This window comes from Sylvia atricapilla, chromosome 1, assembly GCF_009819655.1.
Source record: "Sylvia atricapilla isolate bSylAtr1 chromosome 1, bSylAtr1.pri, whole genome shotgun sequence".
Classification (NCBI taxonomy): domain Eukaryota; kingdom Metazoa; phylum Chordata; class Aves; order Passeriformes; family Sylviidae; genus Sylvia; species Sylvia atricapilla.
In genome coordinates, this window is record NC_089140.1 from 148,651,253 (window position 1) to 148,678,095 (window position 26,843).

The 26,843-nt window shown below is 38.5% G+C and overlaps 1 protein-coding gene across 2 annotated transcripts in view; it reads right to left on the bottom strand.

Moving 5' to 3' along the window:
• Nucleotides 1-26,843, bottom strand: part of TRAPPC9 (trafficking protein particle complex subunit 9) — a 462,611-nt gene that overhangs the window by 237,862 nt on the left and 197,906 nt on the right. For both annotated transcript variants that reach the window (XM_066336558.1, XM_066336551.1), the window contains one exon: nt 4,051-4,204. In XM_066336558.1, coding sequence (XP_066192655.1) covers nt 4,051-4,204 — 154 coding nt within the window. The remainder of the gene's footprint in view (nt 1-4,050; nt 4,205-26,843) is intronic.

The window sequence follows — 26,843 nt, forward strand, 5'->3', positions numbered from 1 at the left end:
CCTAACAAATGAGTGAACATGAAAATCACTGGGATGAAGTGATTAAACGTTCCAAGTACCACCCCAGAAGAAATCAACAAATCTATAAATGAAATTCGGGAATAATAATTCAGTTAGTTATATTGGACCACGTGCAAAAAAAAAAAAACACAACAACAACCAAAAAAAAACAAACAAAAAAACAAACAAACAAACAAAAAAAACCAGAACAGAATTAGAGAATAGCTCTCAGAGAAAACACCATCTCTGAAACCTGGAAGGTACAATTTTATTTTGTGAAAAATCTCACCTGCAGTATTGCCTCCAGCTTTGAATCCCAGATATTGAGAAAAATAGAGCTGTAGTGCAGAACAAAATCAGCAATATGACTGAAAGAAAATGTGCTTTGAAAGAAATTCTGGCAATTAGGTTTAATACGGGAAACAAAAAACTCAGGCAGGGCCAGAAAATGCAATTCAAAAAATGTAAGGAAACATTGCAAATAGGACAGACTTCCTATACATCAAAGATATTAAGGCTGAAGTAAGAAAAAAATTTCTAACTAGTAGAAAAGTAAAAAATGGAACACAATATTTAAGGCGGCACTGGAAGTCTGTCTCACTTTTTTAAGGCCATTAGGGCCAGCTTCAGAATATCTTCAAGAAAATGACCCCAAAATGTTATAGTCTCATTTCACTGAAATCGCAATTTCTTTACAGTACATTAGGAAATTTCTCTGGCTGCAATCAAACCTGGGGATTGCAGAAGATTGAAGAAGGAAAAAGTTTAGTTTTCAGAAGTCATTCTCTAACCCAGCCCTCTGCCCAGATGTACAAATCACAGAATAATTTATACTGGAAGTCAATTCCAGAGTCACTGTCCAGCCCTGTGCTCAAAGCATGGAAAGTACTGAAATTGCACCAGGCTGCTCAAGACATTGTCCAGAATTTTTTAACATCTTCAAAGGCAGCAATTTTACAGCACTTCTGGACAACCTGTTCCAGTATCTGAGCACCCTCATTGTGAAAAGGAATTTTCCTAGTACCTAACTGGAATTCAGAAGTCTCCTCATGACACATGTTGCTCGAAGGGTCGGGTGAACTTTGCTGACTGCTGTAACTCCCAGGCTTTGAGGAGGCTGCTCCTGGAGGCCCAGCAACTCCACCAGGACCAGGGTCAGCATCCTTTCCAATCCTGCCTTCCTCAAAGTCTCTCTCAAGCCCAGAGTGATTATCCTGCCACGTGCCCTCCTCACTTCCCTCAGGATATTGAGCTCCATCATCTCAGGACAATTGCAGCCAAGGCTGACACCAAACTTCAAATCCTCCACTGGATCATTTATTCAGGGAACAGATCCCACACAGCACATACCAAGTTCAAACCATCCAATATCTGTACACAAAAATTGTCCTCAAAGTATTTCAGAAATAACTGGACTAGACAAGACTTCTTCCAGCCCTTAAGGAAAAGTTCATCCAGCTTTGCTTCTTGTTTGGGTGGTCTGTAAGAAACACACAGCATCTCACTCTGCTGGACAACTCTGTCCCTGGTCAAGAAGCTTTCAATTGTCTCATCCCTCCTTTCCTCATAAATCCTTGTGCACACTGTAATTTCTCCTCCACATGCTTTTGCAAGTCCTAGTGTGAAAATCTGACATGGGCCTTGGATCACACCTCAGGGCAGATTCTGTGGCATTAACTCACCTCAGCCCATCACTTTCCCATGTCATGCCCACAGTCAGCACAGAAAAGTTATCTGGGGAGTTCTAAGTAGTTCAGAGATGATGGATAACAAATGGACCACCTGGCATTACCACTCCAGAGACTTGCAAAAATGCCTCCTCTAGTAGGAAACATCAGTAATTTTACCCCTTTGTAATTTTAGAAATACTTTTCCTCTCTTGGCTGCACTGGGGCTGACTCCTGAAGGAAAGCAAGGCTAATGCAGCTGAACTATCCATCCATTTCTCTGCCTGTCTGTCCATCAGTATAAACTCTCCTGACCTGTGTCCAACTACTCTGATGGGAGAAAAAGATTTCAGAAACCAAGTTTCTTAAACTTAGCAGAATGGAGAGTAGAATTTATATTTTTTTATTGACTGGTTCACATCTAAATATTGCTGCAAAAAATGAAAAGATGGAGCCAGAGAGGTTCAGGGGGGACATCAGGAAGACTTTCTTTATGGAAATGGTTTTCAAGCATTAGAAGGGACCGCCCAAGGAGGTGGTGGAGTCGTCATCCTGGAGGTGTTCAAGAAAGGACTCAGTGTGGCACTCAGTGCTGGGGTTTAGGGTAGTATTTGGTCAAAGTTTGGACTTGATGCTTTTGGAGGTGTTTTGAGGTCTTTTCCGACATTAATGATTCTACAATGTTATGTGAAAGACTAACTCTAGTTAACCTGGAAAAGAATGTACACGTTTCTTCAAGGATTTTTAAGCACATGTGAAACTTGTTGCCTTTCATTAATTAGATGAGTTTTAATTCCTGGAACAGAGAACAATCATAACAATTATTAAAAACACAGAAACTAATGGTTGCACTGAATTTAACACAGAGAACCCACACAGTGTCCTACTGGTTTCTAAGGTACTGACTTTCATGTCAGCCACAACGATTCTGGGATCAAAACTGGGTTTAAATCCAGAACACAGAATGGATGTAAACAGTGTTGCCCAGCAACTGGAATGAGTGAGGATGAATTTTTACACCTTGACAAAATGATTACAACTATGCACTCAATTCCAGTGTAAGAATTCATCTGTGCTATCACAGAATATTTATATCTTTGCAAAACACAGATATTTTCTAAGTGAGTTCTGGTTAAATATTGACATTTTTGCATAAAAGGAGCTCTCTCTGAAATGTTGCTTGGGGAATCTGGACTGAACCAGGCATTAGGAATCTCATTTATGACTCAAGCCTTGCCTTTGACAAATCCTGATCTGATTTAATCATTCCAGGATGGTTAAGCTTGGAAGGGACCACTGGAGGTCATCTTGTCCACCCTGTTTTGAAGCAGGGTCCCCAGAGCACAGGACTGTGTCCAGGACAGCTCTTGAGTATATCCAGGGAAGGAGACTCCACAGCCTCTCTGGAAAACCTGTGCCAGTGCTCAGCCACCCTCACAGTAAAGCTGTTCTTCCTCACAATAATTAGTAATGAAACATTATTTCAGATCACTGGATAAAAGTACAATTAAAAGTACAAACAGATAAAGCATGATTTAATTGCCATTCTTCTCTCATCTTCTGCCACCTCCTATCATGTGAATCTGAGGATGATCTGAGTGAAAAATATAAATCTCCTGGGAAGTGCTGAGTACCATCACATGGCTTGGGGGACTGTTTGCTGTACAGAATGTTTCCTGAAGAAAATCATGAGAAAGAGTATTTTTGACAAGCCAAGCACAAGATTTTTTTTATAGAAATCATGAAATTTATAGCAACACCATTGGTTTATTTTAACTCTAAACTGAATGCAATTTCTTATTAATAATCATAAGGCAATATTTTACTGCATTTAGAATTATTGTGGGGATTTTATGTTTAGAATGACTAAGTCATCACACAAGTCCTGTTTAAGCCTTAAAAAGCTACCCAAGATTAGACACATTACTAAATCTATAAAGAGGACTTGGACATAAATTATTCTAATACGTTCTGATTTACCCAAATTTAATTAAATATATGCAAACTCTCTAAATCCAGCTTCATTAATTTCTTCATGATTCAGTAACTTGGTGTGGAGGAGAAGAGAAAAATTTGACCCCACAAATCTACTACTCATCGATCCTAACTATACTTCCTCAGTTCCCTAAAAGCTGGGAAAAAACACACAGGATTTATGACATGCCCAGTGACTCAGAAAAAGCCATTACAGGATGACCCAAGCATCGCCTAAATAATATACAGCACAATTAACCTTAAACAGTCTATAATTATGATAAGCTTCATAGTTCTAATTACTTCTCTTTTCAGTAACACTGCCGTGAAGTGAGTTGAATTATAAAATAAAATGTATCAGAGGGCATCTATTTATATACTTTTAAAGCAAGTATTTATGAAAGGATATAATTTTCCAGCAAATATCCAGCTTGCTGTTAATCTCCAGACCTCTTGCTTGTTGCCTTTCTTCTTCCAGCTGCTTTGCATTCGCCAACTGTGCCCCATCAGTGGGGGATTCTGGGAAGCTCTCAAAATTGAACTTGTCCACTTGGATAGCCATGCTGTAGCAAAGGAAAAGGAAGAAAAATAAGCCAACATCATTCCTGCCAATATTGTTTCTGCAGAAACTGCAGACCACTGTGAACACAGGCACTAAAATATCAAATGTTGGTTTCAGCGGCACCCAGTTTGTACTTAATGATATATAAACCATACGGTTTATGCTACTGAAAACAGAAGTCTAAGCCTGTTGATGGTAACAATGTTTTACAAATCATCAATCAATATCTTAATGACTCAGTGAGTGGTGCACAAGACGTTTATTTCGCAGAGGCAAGCAGATGACCTCACTGTGGTTCTGTAGAGGTCCACCTGCCTCCACTCTTGGTAAGTGGAAGCTCCTGGTGTGCTCAAGACTTGCTGAAAAAAGCAACAGGATTGGGCCAAAAGCTCAGGAATATACTATTTAAAGTTGTTTATTAATACCAACCCATACAAAAGGGAAGCAGAATATTATATATGAAAGTGTTCTTCTGAAGTGAACTGTAACACACTTGGAGAGTCCACTGGTTTCACAAGGCAACTCGCTCACTTTCCCTTGCAAAACTCAGGAAGGAAAAACAAAAAAACACAGAAGTAGGGCCTTAATGTGGCCCTTTAATGGTTTTTTAAGAAGACACACTTCTCTCCTGCTTTGTCCATCTTCATGAATTACAGACCATATTAATTTCAATATCACAGTAAAATTCATTGGTAGCAAATGGTTAAATAATTGCTTTATTAAATGTACGGTAAGGCATAAAAGGTAATCAAATTAAATACAGTACACTATAATGCATACTAAATACTGATATGTTAAATTAGAATCACTAATCTAATATAAAAGGGAATTTAAACCAGCTCACATCACATGAAATGTGGTTATGGAAGATCTAATACACTATGCTGCCAAAACAGCTTTAATTTCCTGAATTGTCTGAAATAGAAAAATAATTAGGGAAGAATTAAAATATATTGCTCTTGAGATGACTTTGCACTTAAGGAGACCAACAACAGCTTTGAAAACCATCCAGGATGAAATGCAACTAGAAACTGAGAAACAGTCTGGGAAGGACATTTCACAAAAACACAGGATTATTATTATCCTTTTATGTATTTCTCTATATAAAGAGGGAAACGTATTCTATGAATGTTGCCAAAAGGAAATCACCAGTAACAAATGTCAACAAGAAAGAGCTTTGAAATCCCTCCAGACCAGTAAATATTTTCTATAATTCACATTAATTCAGGAGAATCTTAACCCCAAAAGAAACTGGGTGGAAAAAATGGCAATTACAAGGAATAATCTAGAGCTTGTGAAGTTTGCAGTGGGAAGATGAATTCAAATAAGCCTTATCACCACTGAGCAAAAACTGACATCTGAGGAGAAGGTTCTGAAGTTCCCCCTTCACCATTCTAGTGGAAGGCATCTATGCCCATGGCAGGGGATGGAACTAAATGGCCTTTAAGGTCCCTTCCAACCCAAAGCATTCTATGATTTTATGACAAAAGAGTTCAAATACAGGACTCAGGCAAAGGTTTCCATAAGCTCCCACTCCTGCAGCCTGCATCTTTGCTGATCCTCACAACCCAAAGGCGGAGGAATTAATCTGTTCCTCTCTAAGGGGGCTGGGGAGGGGTTGTTTGGGCTATTTTTAATGCAGCAAGAGATCATTAGAAGTTCTTCATTTGCATGCAGAGTCCATCAAGTGCTGGGCATATTCAAAAGCTAAACATGAGTTATAAAAGTGGATCACAGTAACTGCCAGAACCAAGCCAGAAATAAAGACCATAATGAAAAACACCCAGATACAATCTGAAGAGTGGATTCTGAAGAAAAATTACCAGGCCTGAAACTACGACTAACAATATCAATTCTTACTGGCACTGAAGTATGATTTGATTCTGCAAAGGCAGGATGGATTTCCTGGATTTTGCACAGACAATGTACATGGAAAACACAACTGGAATATTTTGAATTTCATAGTCTTTGTTTCTGAGATCACTCCACCCCTCTGTAGTGCATGAGCAGGTGCAAACCCAGTACTTCATTTCTATGATATCACAGCAATGCTTATATTCTCACAGAAATATAGTTAGTTTCCTACAGCCATATTTTAACAAATTATCTTTGCTTCTGGACAGTCAGAGGTATTTAGAATCCATCTCCAAAGGGACCAGGAAAATAGCTCCCATCTAATCATTGTTGCACTTTTCTAAGTGATTGATAGTTGAGAAAAATATTCCTGCCTAACAATATTTAATATGAAACTGCAGCATTCAGATTGCATTCCTCTGTTGAAGGATCGTTGCTGGCAATATGGTAATTTTTCTCTGGAAATTAAATATGCATGTAAGCACGTTATACCCCAACAGGCTCCAATAAATCCACATCAGCTTTAGGAATACAGCCTAGATTGCTCTTAACTGTTCATTGTGCATCTCTGCTTGAAGTAATTTTTATTAAGCTCTAAGTTGTAGAAAACTTTAGTAAACAGGGCTCTCAGTGCTCAGAGACTCCACCAAGTTTTCAAATCTTCTAACCACGTTTTTATTTATAATATTTATACTGTATTTAGCACAGTGGCACCTCATGTCACATGAGAAGCTACAAAAACACCCCCAACAACACACTTGCCAGCTAGAAAGTGGAGTCTGAGTAAAAGAGAACTACAGACAGAAAAATACCCCACAAAACAGTACTATGAATGCAGCTCTAGGTAGGATCTATGAAAGCAATAAACAGAGATAAAATAAAATGTTTTGAGACTATAGTTCCTCTCAAAGTAAAGCACAACAGAATTAAATCCTTCCTCTTTTTCTTAAATGTATCTGCCTTTTATCATCTGTATTCTGCTTCCTCTTGTGCTAAAAATATTCATTTCGAGTTTTGTCTCTGCATTTTTTATCTGTAATGTTGCTACGGTATTTTTTCCTCAGCCGATGGAACATGTAGTACATGGAAAGGCTTTGCACAAGAAACAAAACAAAAAATAAATACCATAACCTAAATCAGTCATTCATCTTGAAAAATGTACCCCTGCTCAAACCCAGCTTCTTCACTTTTTTTTTTTAAATATGAAGATTTCTCACATCCCAGGAGATGCATTTCACCAGGGAGGTGTTAATGAGTGGACAATTCCCTGAGCCAGTTGATGGAAGGAGAAAATGGATATGCTGGACAATGAATTACAATCACCAGCTGAAAAAAGGATCTTTTTCAACTTCTAAGTGATCTCTAGAGATCACATCGACCTCACCCTGAAGAAGGACAGGGCAGTGAAAGGCAACCTTTTGATCATCAGCAACTTTGTCACTGGGCTGAGCATCAGAATAATGAGACTGAAATGTATTTTAGCCATAGAAGTCATTCTCTGCTGTCTTCTGCAGTTACTTTGCGACCTGTTTCCTTTCAAGACTTCTCTGCACTTCTCCCCAGATTTGTCCTTGCTTGCTGTGATATACAAGAATCTATGGAATCTATATAGAAAAAGGTAAAAATAGACAATTCAGTCTGAAACAGGCATTCAATTTACTGCAAACAGTCAGGATAATGACAGCTCACATTGTTCAAGGGCACCTGTTCCTTGCCCTTCACAGTAATTATATATCAGGGAAAATAGAGAAGATCTTAACACTCAGAAGTTTAGAAATAAACTCATTCCAGGAAAAGGGACTAGAATTCCATTTTAACTTCTTCGCCCCATGGGGAGCTATCCAAACATCCTACTAGACGAGTTTTCAATAAATAATGAGATATTTTTATAAAAACACTGCATTATGCAAAAAAAAAAAAAAATTAAATATCCAATCCTGCAAATGCAAACCAGGTTTTGTTTCTTTCTGACCAAACTTGTCTGAGCAGGAGGAGGAATAAAGCAGGAATAAAGCAACAACAGTTTTCATGAATAATGAAACAACTGTGCTTTGAAACTACTGGGTTTTGTCACTAAACCAGCCCAAGCCGTTGTGACAGCTCCTCAGACAACTGAGCATCGGTACAGGGATGCAAATTATTCAAATACAAATGAAATGGATGAAGAGGAGAAGGTCAGCTCATTGGCAATGCTGATGATGTGTCTGCACGGTATCATCTCACGTCATCTGTCAGGATGGCTTACAGGGAAAGAAGTGACAAACCTTCTGATGGCACAGCCAACATCTCAGTGACAGTCACCTAAAGTCCTATTAAAGTCACAGGGCAGAGCTACTAAAGGCACTGGACAGCTCATTTCACCTCTTCTCATAAAAAGAGTTGTAACTTTACTGGAAATCCTCCCCTCACCAGACAACAAAATTCTCAGCAGAAAGGATTTGCAGGGAGGAAAAGAACTTCCTGCAAATGACATCATGACTGCTCCCCAGCCTTCCAATTCCCCCATTCCCAAAACAGTGCCAGTTAAAATCCAGCAGCACTGACAGCTTCACAGAAATAGCAACTGGCAGAGAAAATTGAGTAGGGGAGCATCACTGGGGGTGCAAACTCCTGCCTTTGTTCCTGGGAGGACAGTGGGCAGGTCCCAGGCAGATCCCATCCACCAGTGACGCACCTCAGATCTTTCCATGTTCTCTTCTAAGAGTATAAATCCATAAAGGGAAATTAATTATGTGATACTCTCCAAATGAAACGAGGTTAAGAGCAGGCATGGTATTAAAAGAAAAGCAGCAATCTGGTCAACGTAAGTAGATTTCATCTTTCATTAAGTAAATAAAACACTGCTGCTTAGCTTGGAAGAATAAAATATAGAGATAGTCCTTATTTAATTATCCTTAGGAACAAACAGTATAACAGGAACCCAAAAACTCTTCCTCATGGCTAACTACCTATTTAAATACCATAATCCACAGATGAGTTTGCAAGCTGCTTCCAAAATGAAGCTGACAGGAGGCAGTAGGAGACTTTATTCAATATTATGCTTCCTGTTCATCCTCCTTTCTTATATAAAGTAGACAAAAGGGACATTGTGCCAGACCATGTTATTGCCACTTATGCAGAATGATTATGTGCATCAAGGGTCCCTCTACACTCAATGATTTTAAATTTCAGGAAAACTTGAAGTGAGGATGGTCTTCTTGTTCTCACATTCAAGAAGCAAAAGAATTTCATATGGCAAGTTTCTTTTTAAAACTCTGCCTGATACTTTCATTGCTCAATCTCACTTGCAATATATATACACCATGTTTCAGCTACACATAATTCCACTCTAAATACAAGTCCTGCAGTTAATACCAAACTGGAAGGGATGCCCCAGGATATAATAATTTATAGGCAAAGAGGGACTCCAAGAATCAAATCTCTTGTGAAGTGAATACGTATGTATCATTGGCTGGAAATAATAAGGTAAAGTAATGCAAATTAACATACACCTTGTATTTATTTGTAATTACTTCACCAATTTAGAAGTACAATCTGTATTTTACTCACTATTATAAAATACAACTGTAAAATTCAGTAGCTCAAGTGACCCACAAGTAATGATCTCTCCTCCTGGCCTAAAACTGACTGCAGAAAGAAAAACGATGGCTTTAATATCTGAAATGTGCAGAGCAGAAGATAATTTTTTTCCATTAATCTTGAGAAAGGTCAATTAAATTTAAAAATTTGCATTTAGAACTTAATTATTTATTTAAAATAATCCAAGAGGAGATAAAAAGTCAAACTAAAGTGCTGAAATCCACAATATTCAACAACTTAGATTTATCTGAGCGACAACATTTCAGACAATAAAAAGTTAAATCAGGAAAGAAATGTTCCACTGGATATAATGTAATATCTGAAAATGGAAGAGTGCTAAAAGATAGTTGGCTACATAAATCTTCTGCTTAAATGTGATTATACTGTGCGTGCAGGGCATATAGTTTCTTAATTCCTAATTCCACATCTGAAAACCATAAACTGCAAATGAAAAGGCAGAACAATTAACTTCAACTTGCTTCTTTTTTCACTTGCCCATTGAAATAATTTGGACTCCCATGCAATCACCATGCAGCAAAGCTGTTAGCTACCTAAAGAAAGAGGAAATTTAAAATAATAATAATTATGGTTATAGCCTACTTTATGAATACACCAATTTCCATAGGGGGCATGAAAGACCATTAATCAATAGCCTTTCATTAGGAAATCTGGAACAGCCTGAGTACAGTAATACTTAAAGATTGAGTTAAATATCCTCCCTTTATCACAGCTGAACTACACAAGGATTTCAAAATCCTGTTTATCCAAAATAATGCCATACTGTACCTCCTACCTCTCTCTCAGTGGAATACTAATAATCAGAGAAATAATTGCCAAAATATATAGGTTCATATTCAACTGCTCCTTTGTGTAATTCACTATTGCCTTCATATGGCAGGAAGATCAGAAGAAAACATATGTGAATTAAAAACATGGAATTTTTTGCCAGATATAACGAACAAGACCAGAAAACCCCTCAATTCTACAGTCATGCTTAGTTATTGCTCCAGCTGTTTGAATCTCCTCAGGAAAAGATTGAGAAGATTGCCAACTCCAAAATATAAACAGTAAAAATAAGAGTGGAATGAGGTCAGCACTTCTGTTCAAAGCATCTTTTCCCGGGAGAGAAGGAACCAGGTGCTCACCTGGTAAAAACTTGATTTTCATTCTGAATCTGCTCACACTGAGCATTGAGGGACAAACCCACCAAATGTCCCAAGGAAACCAGGAATGTTGGTCAGGAATCACCCCAGGATATCTCCCAGCCTGGGCTCTGTCCTGCCCCAGCACTGATGGCTTTCACAGGTCCCAGAGCCCTGCAGGATGATCCAAAGGAGTGGAGTTGGGTGTGTGTAGCACCCCAACCCACTCAGAGGGATCTCAAAGCCTCCTCCACATGATAAATCTGGAGCATCAATTCCCTTTCACTTAGGAGAAAAAAGAAAAATTCCCAAATTCTCACTGCTCCTCTTTTAAAGGAATGTGACTGTGACGTGGCACACAGCTGTAAGGTTACTTCAGAGAAGATGCTGAGATCCTACTCAAAAACCAAACCAGGGGGCAAAACCCCCCAGGACAGCCTGTACATCTGGGAAATTATTTACATAAGAAGAGTCCATCTCAGTGACTACCCAAGGGAAAATGCAGACATACCAAGCTTTACAACAGCACAAGGAAAAATGTAAGTTTTTCACAAAGGAAGTGATTTAAACATTTTTTAGATAGAATCACAAGATGCATGAATGCTCAGGGTGCAAGAATACACATTTTGCCATGGACTGTCACTTCAAGATACAATTAGACTTTACATTCATAATGAATTATTAATTTACCATCTACTTGCTTGTCTTCTCTTTTTATACACAAAGGTAACATTTTTCCCTTTTCCCAGAGCACTGCAGCAAAAGTTCACCTCAAGATGATTTAGTGTAATAAACAAATTCTTTTCCAAGTCACTGTTTTCCCAGTAAAACCTGCATCATTTTATCAGACCTGCAACCTTTACATTTTCTGTTCTGAGCACTCACTCTTTGGTGAGTTCACTCATTCTTGGAGTCTTTTATGTCAAGCTAACATAGTCCATTGACTCTTAGAATGTTTATTTTGCCACAGACATCGATTCTTTTCACCTCTAGAGTTGCACACATTTTATTACAGATTCTCAAGTCCCAGATGTAAGTTTTGTGAGTGATGCCATATTTAGGAAAGGAAATCTAGCATCTCTACCAAAGAGCAAAGCTGGGGGAACAGTCAGGACACCCTTAGTTTAAAAAACCAAAGCACCAGAACAGCAGTGAACATCTCCCAACAAAGCAATGTGGTCCATGAGGCTGAGCCTACAGAATTTATTCTTTAACCAGTGACAGGAATAATGTTCACAGACATGAGTGGGACCCCTAAAGCTTTAATCATGCTCCAGAAATCTTAGCTCACAGTGAGCATGTCACAGGTTCCATAGCAGTCAACTGCTCAGCACTAATAACAGAGACAATACACATCTCACTCACCCACACACAATTTCACCTAAACATTATTTTTTTTCCGCAAAAAAATCACTGGGCATAGTAGAAGTTTATTTAATGCTCTCATCAGCAATGACACCTGTATGTGTGTTTAGAAGCATGTTCAGAAAGAAGCTATTTTCAGAAAACAAACCAGCAGGGATTGTTCACCCTGGAGAGGGAAATGCACTCAAAAGACCTCAAAGCAACCTTTCAGTTCTAAAAAGAGGGTTTTAAGAAAGCTGGGGACAGATTTTTCCTCAGGACTTGTAGTGACAGAACAAGGGATAATGGTTTTAAACTGAAGACAATAATGGGTAACAAACCAAGGTGCTGCTTCTACTGGTTCTGTTGCTCATTATACTCAGCCTTTGGCAGCCCTGGGTCCAGCTCCAGCCAAATGCAGAGCTGGGACTGCCTTCACTTTCATCTCATCATGCTTATATTGATTTACCTTCACACACTTTGCCCCATATTTTGCTGAGCTGTTTTAGTCATCTGATGTGCTTTAGCAGTTTATCAGAAAATGAGCACAGCTCAAAAAAACCTTGTTATTTTAGCCAAAAGTCCCCATGTGGAAACCACCATCCCAAATAAATGCCCTGCTCTCCTATTCACTGAGCCTTGAGCTTGAGCTCCCCTGGGAAAGGGCAGCAAAGCCAAATGTCCACCAGACTCAGATTGGAACACTACAGCTAGAAATTCAGTATTTATTTAATTATTGTGATGGAATGATACTCATTTAGGAGCAGTTTCCTGCCACATTAACGTCCCTTGGCCAATTAGGATGGTATAGACCACATATCATACATGGACAATGGATCCTGCTCACGCACGGCCTGATGCCCAGGCAGTGACCAGCCCATCTTCAAAGAGCTAAAGAAAATAAACAAGCCCACTAAAGTCAAATGAGATCAAGGGGATTTTTACTCCTGTTTCCTGTGGCTCAGAAATAGGTTTGAAAGTTGTAGTCTAAATTTTAGACAGGGAAACTTCACCAGTCAGCAAAGTCGTGCTTGGGAAGCTTTCACAGAATATGCAGCTGTGTAAAGGATCTCTGAGGTAAACCCAGGATTTTTTGGTGCCACTTATAAAGCAACTTTTCTTATCAACTTCATATACACAAATCTCTTACCAAAAAAATGGATTTTTTCACTGCATTTGGAGAAGTGAAGGAAGAGGAACTATAAACACTACAAGCTATGAGCAGCCAGCTAATGGTGTCTGACTCAGACACCTTGGTTTTAAAAATTGACTTGTCCAAGCACTCCTTCTTATCATGGCAAGCACAAAGCCCCCAGCTGTGGAACAATTAAAAACAAAACCCCCAGGATATGACCTTTCCATTACAAGTTCACATTGAAGGCACCATTTGAAGTCTGCTACTGAACTTCTTCAGAATTTTCATGATTTTTAAGAGAAAGTATTCTTAAAATGAGGAATACTATAACATGATTAATGAATGATATAACTTTTCATTTAAGTATCTCATTTGTATCTACTTGAAATAATGCTTTGGAAATGTTTAGCTTTTAAAATACAGAGATTTTAGACTAACCTTTATAATGCTTCATAAACTGAGAAGGGATTATTTCAAGTAAAACATTAACGTGGTATTATTTAGAAGCTTTGGCAATGTTCTAAAATATTTAAATATTGAGGGTGTGTTTTTTCAGGGTTTATGTTTAGCATAGAAATTTAAAAAGTCTTTTCATTCACCTAAATCTAAATTTTATGAACTAAGATACAATTTTAATCAAGATTCTGTTATTCCTTGTTTATTTATAATAATCCTTTGTATATCATAGAAGTTCAGAAGATGATGGTATCTAAACATCTGCCAGACAAATTTCCTTTAGAAAAAAAGGGAAACTGCAAGGTAAAATTCAAAGATATTTGAAACAGAAAACACTGCTTTGCCATCTCTTTTATGAAAATTACATCTACTTGTCACTCATTGACTAGATTTTTCTGACTATAAAAACCAGAGGCATATCTAGATTTAGGCATCTATTTTAAACTGAATTCCTCTTTAAGAATCAGATTTTTTTTTCTCTACCTTTAAAGAATGGCGAAATTATAATAGTTTAACTGCCAGATTATGAAGGAGTTGAAATTCATTTTTATATATATCACCAACATGGTTTTTGTTAAAATCATGCTGTGCTATCAGGCTCCCAGTTCCTGCAAAGAAGACAGAACCCCCCAAAAACCACAGAGGGCACAGACATTAACACACACAGAGCTTCGGGCCGATTTGATAGTTCAAAGAAAAAATATTTTTCTGTTCTTTTCCATCTACAAAGAGCAATTTAACAGGGATTCCAGACCCAGATTATCCAAAAAGGACAGACTGCTATTACCAGAAAAATTGTACCCCAAAACAGTGTAGCAGTTTTAAAAACCTCCCCATCCACAGCTGAGAAGCGGCCATGGCTCTGACGCACTAATTTGCTCTGAGTTACTCAATTAAACAGTTATAAATGGATTAGAGAGTTAATACTAAAACTGAAAGTACATTATTATTAAAATTTGGTGTATGTATCTATGCTAAGCAAATAATGCTGTAAACACACAAAGCAAAGATTACACAATCTGCTTTGTTCTCAATATAAGCCTCTCACACAAAAGATTTCCTTTCATTACTTACTATTCTCCATTTCTCTTCTTCCATAACACTACAAAAGAGATGCCATCAAGCAAGTAAATCGAGGAATAAAGCTGCAGAGATTTTTTACTCCCGTTTATTCCCATTGAGCCTCCCTCAGGGATATACAAATTGGAAATTGCTAAATTGTCATCTAATAGGCAGAAACAACGTAGGCGAGACCAATTAAGTAAAAGGCAGAAAGTTGTATTACACATGTAATTAAATTAAATTCTTTGACTAGACTACATTAGAATCATTCCCAAAAAGGACAAAGCTCGACTTTAATCAGCACATGACACATTGTAGGACACATCACTAAAATAGTACATTAGGAGTTTGGATATTACTAAAAGAGCACTTTTCTTAATTGTAAATCAAGTTACTTCCAGGTGGTAGGAAATTTGCTATACAGCAGCATTCCCTCCTAAATATACAAGACTTTAATGATGCATAATTGAGTACAAAGTCATAAAAAGTAGTTTTCTTCTCTTTTTTTTAGCCGCAATATCCTTCAGCTGGGTTCCTACGCACATTTTTTCAGTAGGACTGTTCTCTCACAGAGATCCCCAGAACCCAGGAAACCACCAGATCAAGTCAACACCTTATCTGCCAAATATGAATGACAATAACTGGGGATAATTTGCCTTGCAATCAAAAACATCATCACAAGGAACAATGCAGTGGGGAAGAACAAAAGTGCAGTGCAAACAATTCTGACTTAGAAGGTTTGGGTTCTTCATCTCTTGCCCTTCTCAGCTCTGAGGCCAAAACCTGCTCCTTGTAGGCACTGGTTCAGCCTTCTCTTTGTGCCACTTTGACAGCCCCTGGAGCTCAGGATGGGATGGAAAGAAATTCCAAAATGCAGATACAAGAGACTGTCCTGGACTACAGGAGACAGAGGAGGAGGAGAAACAACATTTACCTCTGCCCATGGTGGTTTTCCATGCTTTTCCTTTCTGGAAACTGGCTAAAGCAGGTAAAAAGCCATCAGCACCGCATTTTGAGAACAGCACTGTTTAATCAAACCATTAATTGTTCATCTAGATAATAATCTGAATATCAGAAATGGATTGACAGCTCTAAGCACAAGGTGCCTTTTGGAATTAAATCAATTCTATGATTGCCCAGCAACGAAGGGGGGTAAATATTTCATATCCTCTGTACCCTAAGGCAAATTGGTATTTTCCTCCCTGTAATTCCCAGTAACACACTTTTCATCTATTTCATTTTTTGTTACGTTTCTTAGATAATACCATTTCAGTGGCAAATCTGTGACTCTCTGTCTAAAGAAAGTTACTGTCCTATAGGAACACATTTGCCAGGCAGGCTGGGAAACCCTGGTTGAAGCACTATCATTACTTCAATATTGGAAAAATCAGCTTATTGTTTATGTCATACATATACACAAATTAAAATGGAGACTTGGAAAGGAAACAAAGTGATTTGCTTTCTTGATTGAATAGCATGGAAATGCAGAAAATGAAAAGACCACATGGCTTAAACAGCCTTTGGAAAAAAAAATTAACCCATTTATATGAAAAGAACAAACAGCTTTTAAAAATTATAGATATTTTTAAATGCTAATTATTTGTATAAACCAGTTCCTGTGCACAAGGGATCAAATATAAGTGAGTTAGTGTAGCTGACAGCAGCAGTGAGAAAAGCAAGAGGCCATGAGCAAGACAAAAACCAGGGCTTGTTTTGGTGAGCCTGTTCTAAGGACAAGTCGTACAGACATAACCCACTGTCTGATGTCACCATGTGCTTGCAAATATCACTGTACAGGAGCCCAGCCTGCACAGCCTCTCAGATAATGCCAGATAAATGGCAAGAAGCTCGCCTTCAAATTACAGATGGATGGTTCTTCCCAGAAAGGGAGACAAAACGTCAAAATACAAGAGAGAACACAACAAAGAAGCTGCTCTGAACCCACATGGAATGGCCCCAGAAACAACGAGCACTGACATAAAAATATTCCTCATGTAAATTCAAATTCCATCATTAGAGCCTGCATACATGTATTTATTGCCTGCTGTCACCATGTAATCAGCAGTCACTAATCACCACATAACTTACTCTCATAAAATTCTCTATTTCACATTGGAGATCATGACTGACTATTCTCAAGTCCCATCCTATTTAAGTCCTTGTGATTCAGAAAGAAAAGAAGTAACAGCTTGAAATAAGCTGCGAGAGATGCCCATCTTAAAAGATGCTTTCCATCAATATATCCAGAGGGAAAAAGGAAATATTGGTGAATTGTGATGTAGATTTCTTGTGCCTGACATTGTTGGGCTTGGCAGAGTTGCTGTAGGAAGAGATGGGGGTAAAGGCTGCTCAGGAGTAACACAAAACACAGTAATGATAAGGAGGTTAGAGCATTATTTAAAGAACACAGAACAGCTCAGTATTTTTTTTAATATTATTATTATTGATATTTTTAAAAATACCTCAATGACTTACCACAAATTTCCCTTTCCAAGTTTACTACTTAATGAGCCCAGAATGAAAAATAGGACTTCACACACAACTTCCATCATGATTCCTATGCTCTTCTACCTTAAAATTAATGGGTTTGAATTTCTTAATGTTCACCTTTCATTTCATTTAATGTACATGCTGTGCTTTTCCCTCCAGTGGATAATAAATAATATACAATATAGAGTGTAATGCCTGGGAATAAATCTAAACTGAATTCAGAGGGGAAAACGAAACAGAGTTGCTACATTCATGTCAGGATCCAAAACAGTAAGGTCTGATCAACCAGCTAAAAAGACAATGCTTGTAACAATAATGGTTATCAAATATGTAAGAAGTGAAAAAACCCCACCAAACCCTAAAGATTTCAAAGTGCATGGACTTAAAAATGGTGAAAAACTTACTCAGTCTACCAGTGTCACTGCATTCTTTTACTCACATTTCCTCCAAAGGTCGGTAGACTTCATAATGCAGTTTCTTCTCTGAGGGTGAATACTTTGATTGTTTCATGATTTTTATTGTCATAAGCCTTTGTACAACAATAAATTACCCTTTCTTGAGACAGCTTTAGGAGAGATGCAGGTTTCATGATGGGAAGTTACAAAAGCATTTTGTGTTTTGATGTACCCTTTTTATTACAGTGGAGAAATCATCTATTCTCAGTCTCAGTTCCATTAATAATCAAAAAGGGGTTTTTGCAGCACAAAAGCTTTATTGAAATATTGACAAATCTTTAGAAAACACCTTTGCCCTGCCCATAAATGTCCATTGCTTAAACTGAGTTTACTTAGGCATAATAACACTTTGTTTTATATTCTAAAAAACTATCCTACAGTTTATTGGTTCACTGACTCCAACCCAAATTTCTGTTGTTTATCATTTAATTCCTTCCTTCCAGTCTTCTAATCTCCACACTCAGATTATTAATGGTTTTTTTCTTTTCATCACTATCAATAACAAACTTTTCCAAAGTCACTGTTACTCCCAGAAGAAGAGGAAATGCAAAGAAAGGAAAAAATTTGGCCAAGGGACTGGAATTCTGTTAAACGTTCTGTAGACAATACATGGCCCAGCCTATAATGACTCTCCATATCACACTCCTGCACCCCAGTAGGTAATCAGTTTTTAGTATTTATAAATATGGAATTTATTTACCAAAAATCAGAAGTTCTTTTAAGATGCCCATGTCCACTTCAGTGCTTATGTTCTTACACTCACCTCTGATTTGAGTCACCTTTTTAACCTCAGCTCTATAACCTCACTCAGCACCTCACTCAAGCCCTGACCCATCCACATGCTGCTAGAAAACAACCCCCAAAAAAGGACATTATAATTCCCTGCCCCCCTCCAGCTTCTCTCAATGTTCAAACTGAATTCAATATTAAAAAAAAAGAGACAGATAAAGGAAAAAAATCAGCTGAGTATTGCAGGTCTTACAGAGTTTGTCATGGGTGTTAAATCATTCTCTGGAGGCCATTCTCTCTGGCCTCCCCACCACCATCAAGAGAGAGGAATTGCATCTTTTCCTGCTGTCCATGCCTGTCTGGCTGATTTGGGGTAAATTCACCACTCAGTTAAGTACAGAGAGGTTCCCAGATCACGCACTTCCATCCTGAACTTCAGGGCATTTTCATAAATCAAAAGATCAAGCAGCTGCTGGAAAATCGCTTATGATAATATGAATATAATTACTGCAGCCTCAGTGAGTTCTTCCTAAGGTATTTTCAATAAGAGCTGGAACTGAGGTGAGGCATCCATCATTGATCACAACCAGTGAATTAGACACACAGCTGGGCTGGGCCAGCAAAGCACCCACAGCACAATCCAAGCTTTGGTTGGCATCCCTCACACATGAAATTCCAGGTGTATTCAGTGCTGAAAATTAAGTAAAAGGCCATTATTTTTGATGTTATCTCTCTTTTTTTGGAACCCAGAAATGGCTCAAGCACATCAAGATGCTTTGGGCTTCCCTGTACACTGTGAGCACCCACCAGGACCCGGAACATGATGGAGCCCAGACCTCCAAAGCATTTTCATGGAACACAGATCCTGTCTCCTAACCACAGGAAAAACCTTAACAGTCAAAGGGCTGAAGATGAAAGGCTCCTTTTTGCAGATGCTGGCCATGACTCATCATTAAACAAAAAGCATGGCTCAAATTACCTCCAGTAAGTGAAACAGCTGCACAATCATCTCTAGAAATCTTTGTACCTGTTTGAAGTAATGACAAAAACCTCTCCACTTAACCTGAAGTGCCCATATCCACTGGTGCAGAGACCTCCATATGCAGCCTTAGAAAGAATCCAACTACAGATCCTGGTAGAGATAAGGCTCCTCACCTATGAAAAACTGGTTCTATTTACACAAAACCATGCAAAATATGAAAAGCACACCAGCTGCCCCCCAGAAGATGGACAGATGCAAAACAGTTTTCCCCATGAAGGGATATGATTTTATTTCAACCTCAATCACAATACTTAACTTGACCCACAATATTCTGAATTTCAGAATATGTCTCTGTACTTTTTTTTTCCTTGCTGCCACAAAACTGCTGTAAAACTCTGCTCTTCTCAAGTGAGAGGAAACCTTGTGAGGAAGACCCTGAGTAGTGTTTCCAAGCAGCTTTCATAAGCCTTTTCCTGAGAAGGATGGAGGAAAAACTGGTGGGCAAAGCAGTTGTTCTGACCAGGGAAGTCCACCGGTGCTGTGTTCACTGGTGTTGAAATACCCATTAACCTGACGGAAGGTGACAAAGAGGATGGCTCCCGGAAGATCTGGGATGCCACCATTCCTGCTGCGTTCAACAACTACCTCCAAGGCAGATAAGGGATAAAGACAATCTCTCTGTGAAGCTGAAGATCCTTGCAGGAGCTCCATCACAGGGTCAGAGAACTGACAGCAGCTTCTGCAAAGCCAGCTCAAGCCTCAGAGGCCCTCAACAGGCACAAGGAGCTGCACCTCACTGTTCTCCAGATCCTTCATCAATGGGATTCCTTACTGGCAGAGGCTTTGTTGTTTTCTCACTTCTGAGAAAACAAGATTCAAACTGTGGATGTGCCCACTGCACCCACCTGTGACACAGCAGTGACACAGATCTGCAGATTCAGCACATCAGCTCACCAGCCATGCTGGGAATAACTGTGCATGGGAAGAATTCCAGGTACCTCAAGGATGCAGAGAGATGATACCCCCCTATTAACACAGTTCTGTTACCAAGAAAAGGCTTGCAAGGTGTTCTTGGGAATTCTGTGTAAGCTTAATGGAAAGACTGAGATTTCCCTGGAATTACTGAAGAGCAGTACAGGGTGCAGCAGGGCACCGATGGCAGAAATGCTCACAGGCACAGCCAAAGCTGAGGAGGAAAATTTTCCTCCTTGGCTGGGGCTGCTAAATGCATCTTGACTAAAGTCTGCTCCACCTCTCCCTGTGATCACTGAGACCTTCCTCAAGACTGGCTGTTCTGAGACTTTTGTTGTTTTTATTTGAATAGAGGAAACCAAGGAAAGATCAAACATCAAAAATCAAGTGAGACCATCAAAGCCCAACAGCTTCAAAGTTGACACCCACAAATTCAAACCCCCATACACATTTTTGTCAAAGCTTCCAGAACACAAGCAAAACAATATTCTAGAAGAGACAGCAAGGAAAATAAATGCATCTGCAATGTCATGCTAAGAATGAGACAGGTGGATTAATCTCCTCCAGCAGATACCCACATATTGTAAGGGCATTAATTAATTTATAAGGAAAATTTGAAGCTCTGCTTGGTGACAAGCAGAAGGAAACACGTCCCTGTTAGAAAGCATACATGGGGTCATCACTGAAAAAGGGAAAAAAGCCCATCTATATTTATTTTAACAACACAAAAATGCGTCAAAAGCCAACTACACAAAGAGAACTGACGTAGCTGCTGTAAAGCATTGTTTCCACAGCCAGTTTTCATTAACAGAAAAATACTGCAGATCGTAGACTTTGATCAAATAACATCTGCAGAAGAAGCAAGGTGTTTTGTGAGATTCCAAGACAAGCTTCTCTCAATCCCATCACAGAAAAAAAAAAAAAAACCCAGAAAGACAAAATGCAAGTCACTGCTGGTGAAACTGCCCCTCTAACAGTACCTTACACATCAGTTTTTCTGTTGGCATGTTCAATAGTGAATTTATTGAAAATTTAATGGTTGATGTGCAGGCAGTTAGGGTATCTAATTTTTTTCTTCTGGTTTAAATTGCTGATTCAAATCTTAGGCTTTTTTTAGGAAAAGCTGGGGCTTGGGTTTTATCCTGAAAATGCACTGGTTCTCAAAGATGTCTACAAATATAGCATAAAGATGATACACAGCACAAATTATACCTGCTTAGAGTTTTTTAAGGCAGAAAATCACATAACCAGACCAAAGTGCCCAGAAGCTGCTTCCCAACAAACATACAGTTGCATTGAATCATTAAGCCAACACAAGGCTTAAAAGAATAAATCTCACCTTTTAAGTGCAAAATAAAAGTCAGTTTTAACCACTGAGCCATGACCACTGCCTCTTTAACAATGCTATAAAAAGCTATTTGGCTTTTCAAATTTAAAAAAGTCAGTGTCACATAAATACACTCACAAAAGATCTAAAATTAACTTAAGGCTACCCACCCTCAAGGTCAGAAGGAGAAGATGCAAAGAAATAAAGGTGTACAAAGAGCTTCCAACAGGAAAATACTACTGACAAAAGTGAAGGTGCTGCCACTGGTCCACAACTATTTCTTTACAGTTTTTCTGTGTCAACCTCTGCTGAGTCCAACCCATGCAGTTCTCATCAGTGAACCACTTTGCTGCTGTTAAGAGAACACTTATTCAAACTTACTGAGTGAAAACAAACGTTGGTGCATGTCCTTTCCACTCTTTACAAATGATGTAGAGAAGGAGAATAAATATGGATATATTTGAGGTGCATTAAGGCAGACACCAGTAATTTTCAGCATTTCAGTGTGGTACAGAATGGCTCATTACCATGAATGCAGAGGTCACAAACAATGCTGATCCTGCTACATCAGGAAACTTCTCCATGTGGATGTGCTAATGGATTCTCTCCTGCTCCTGATGGAAACCAGATCAGCCCCATCACAGCCCAGCCATTCCTTTAACACACTTCACACTTCTCAGAGTAGAAAAAAAGAGTGGAAATAGTAGCAGTGATGGTGGCTCAGACTGCCTTGAGAATTTCCTTTTTTCGGATGTAGCAGGTCCACACTTGGCAGAATGTCCTGACACAAGTGAGAGAGCTGTTCTTTGTGGACCTTGAAACTCAATCTAACAAGACCATCAATAAGTGTGCTCTGAACACCAGTAAAGTGATTCCCTGACACACCAGTTTAGGGATTTCAATGAATCTGCATTGAGCTGAGTTTATGTGGCTGGCAAAAGATGAAGGACTGAAATCACACTCCTGTGATTTGAAAGTCTGATTTAAGGAATCTAAACATTTCAAATCTGATGTTTCAAGCATGTTTACATCCTCTGCAGCTACACTTTATTGTTGTTGTTGTTGTTAATTATTATTATGCTTTTTTTATGCTTTAATGTTTTCCTTAAGAAAGGGCACAGAAAGTATTCAATTACTGAAGTAAGAAGTCACGAGCTGAAACAAAGCCGTAAGAAATAGTGCAGCCTGTCAAAGGTGATAAGTGCCTCTGATTATCCTTGACTGCATTCCCTGGGCTCAGCATTTCATTAAATAGCAATGCTCTCTTTTAAAAATAGATTTACCACCATATCCTGAGGGTCTTTCCTATTTTTAGCTTAAGCTATGCACAGAAATACCACTTTCCTCACTAATTATATTTGATTTTCAGTTTCAGTGTTACTGGTAAGATTTGTTAAGTTTGTCTAATGAAACCTGAAACAAGTAATGAACATTAAAACAGTTTTTTAACTCCTTTTCACAAAGCTCCCCTCAACTGGATGAATTAATAACTTCCTTGGAGAAAATACAAAATGCTTTAAAAGTTAGGTATTAAATTAAATGAGCTGTATTTGGCTGTTACACCCTTGGTGAAGTGCAATGCAGTCAACTATGGATCTATGCCAAAATAAATTAGTTGAAAGGTGAAGAAACAAATAGAAAGAGTGGTCAGGCAGTGGAACAGTCATGGCCAGGGAAGTGGTGGAATCTCCACCCCTGAAGTGTTCCAAAGACAGGCAAATGTCAGTGGTGGATCTGGCACTGCTAGGTTAACATTTGGACTCACTGATCTTAGAGGTTTTTTCCAACCTTAATGATTCTATAATTCTATGAATGAATGAAGTTTCTTCACCATGTGTTAACAAAATTCTTCTAGCCCATACCAGGATAGAAAGTATTTGCAGCACCTTTTGAATAATGCCTGATGAAAAGCTGTGTAATTTTGGGAGGGCTTTTTTTGGTTTGGGTTTTTTTTTTTTTTTTTACTCATATGATATTAAGTAAAATAGCTGTCTGTGTAGTAAAAATATCATATATTTATGTAGGTGGAAATCTTAACGAAACATTGAAAAGAGCAAATTTATTTTCATATAAAAGTTTTTCTTGATGCAATGGGCATAAATGGTTCTGCTCCATAGAATCTAACTGAGGACAACAACAGGAAAGCTGAATTGATTTAACTGTTAATTGAAACACAGAAAACAACATTTTCTACAAGATGTCAAATATCCATTTCCATCCTTCATTGGCAGAAGATTCATCAGACATCAGTAAGAATAGAAAAAAAATTGAAACAAATACTGTATCTGAGGAGAAAAGTTGTGAAATGCCATAGATAAGCTTAAAAGTGTGACACAACTACAGAATAATTACTTCTAGGAAAAACACTGAATTATCTCATGCTTCCACAAGTCAAGATGTTCTTCTAAATGAAAAACATAACTCAAATACTGGTAATGTTTTAATAGTTTTGAAACGGTTTTAAGATGAAAGAGGAGAGAATTAGATTAGACATGAAGAAGAAAATTTTAATTAGGTGGTGAGGCCCTGGCACACGGTGCCCAGAGGAGCTGTGGCTGCCCCACCCCTGGAAGTGTCCAAGGCCAGGCTGGATGGGGCTTGGAGCACAATGGGACAGTGGAAGGTGTCCCTGCCCATGGCAGGGGGTGGAACTGGATGATCTTTAAGGTCCCTTCCAACCCAAACCATCCCAGGATTCTGTGATCCTTTGAACACTAAGCACAACCAATTAAAAAGATGAAGATGTGAAAAGTGAAAAGAAAGGAATGAGGTTTGATCTGGGGCCCCAAATCAACAAGTCACTGAAAATAAAACTAAGGCCACAAGTGAAAGGAAACTATGTGGCAAAAATACTCAATGTTTTTGTATTCCCTCTTTGAAGTAAATACAGCAGTGTTTTGAAATCAAGACAAGTCCAGCCCAGGGTCATGAAGATGATTAATGGATACAAATATTTGTCACACAAGGAGATGCTGAGAAAGCTGGGAGAGAACCCAGAGAAAAGAAGGCTCAGGAGGATCTTATCCATAGATTCCTGATGCGGGCAAGGAGTGAAGAAATCAGATCCAGGCTCTTCTCAGTGGTGCCAGAATGAGCGGCAACAGAGACAAATCAAAGTAGGGGAAATTTCATCTGGACACAGAATAAACCTTTATTACTGTGAGGGTGGTCTGGCACTGGAACAGCTGCTCAGAGGGGCTTGCAGACCATCACTGTGGGTGTGATTCTGTGACCCTGCTCATATAATTATCAGTTCTGTCTTCAAACTAGTTAGGAAGACTGGAAGAGCAAAAAACAGTCTGAAGGTTATTCCAGAATGCCCATCCTCTAATATATCCTGAGTCCAGATTTTGCTTACTAATAAATAACTAGAAATTAATGGGGGAGAATCTTCAATGGAAAATAAATAAAATATTCCCAATTATGAAAGAAACTGAAAAACACGTAACAAAAACATTTAGGGGATTGTTCTAGATGAATAAATATGTCATCTGCAAAAGGACAACATTTCTATTTATCAGGTGAAGTTATGCAGAGTTGGATTGGGGTTTTTTTACATGCAGTACTTGAAGGATTGTTTGCATAAGGCATAGTTAGCTACAAAAACATGTTTAACACAGTGGAAGAGAAATATACACCAGAACTTCTGGGATCATCTCCTGCTCATTATCTCTGCCCTCAAAAAAAATGGAAGTTTTCTGGTACATTCATTTCCTACTCCTGTTTCAATTAAATTCACCAAAATGAATCCTCTGTAAGGAAATCTTCAACCTTCAGCTACTCCCAATGTCTAAACAAACTATTGCCAGAAGGGAGAGGGTGAAAAAAAAAAAAAAAAGAAAATTTTCTTTGCTTCCAAAATATGTTTAGTTGAGATGTGCAGCAGCTCAAGGTGAAAGGGTGAGAGAAAAACAGAGGCTAAACCAGGAAATGAGTGACAGAGAGAAGGGGAATGAGCTGCAGAAGAAGCCTTGATGAATTTTATAATTCTGGGGTTTATACACGGCTACTTAATGCATGCAGAATTGATACAAGGCAGACAAAATCCCAGCTCAACATCTGATGGGGACAGTCTGCAGAACTTGGAACCTTCGCACCCAGGGAAAAATAGAGAGCACAAACCCAAGTGAACTCATACAGGTACCCTCTGAACCAGCAAACAGCTCTCAAAGTGAGCTCTGAACTTCATAAAAGAGTTTTTATGATAAAGCCCAATCATCCCAACACCTGCAGAACTGCATTTTACTAAGACTTTTAGTTACTACAGTGTTTATGGCCGCCAGTTCACTCAACAACAGCATTCTGTATCAATAAATCCCTTTGTTTAAGGAGTCCTTGATAAACAGGGAACTGGATCTTAATGGGAATCTCAAGTGCTAAGTTCTATCACAGGAGGAGGAGGCTGCTGGGTCAGAGATTTAGAGAGTTTTCAGGAATATCAACCATAATACACCAGGATAGCTCAGATTAACATCATTAAATTTCAGATAGATGAAGAATTCGCTGCAACAGTAGAAGTTTTATTCTCTTTACATCTGAGAAGGTCAAAGTTAGTATCATTTATCTTCTGGCAGCATCCTGAATCACTAAGAATTGGGATGTAACATACTCCTTCCTAAATTGCACTTCAGGGATGATTTTCTGCTGGATTCCGGGGGAAAAAAAATATTCCTTGATTACTTTCTCAGATTTCTGATTATCTTGCAAGAGATTAATACACAGTGCTTACATGATTCCCTGCCCATGGCACGGGGGTTGGAATAGATGATCTTTGAGGTCCCTTCCAAGTCAAAGCATTCTGTTATTCTATGACTTTATAAAACAGTTATATGGACTCAAAATAGTATGTTCATTATGTGACGTCTATTCACTCTTCATGAACAGACAGCTCTCCTCCACCAGAACTATAAATCCTGTTATTCACATGTTCTCTCTCCAGCAAATACCTGACTCAAGGCTCACAAAAATACTGACAACAGCCAGTTCAGTAACACAGAAATAGCAATAATGAAAAAATTACCATAACAAGTAAAGCATTGTTCCAACTTTATGCCACTATGTTCAAAACAAGTTATTTTGAATCAATTACTACTGGTGACTACAAGTGGAAGAG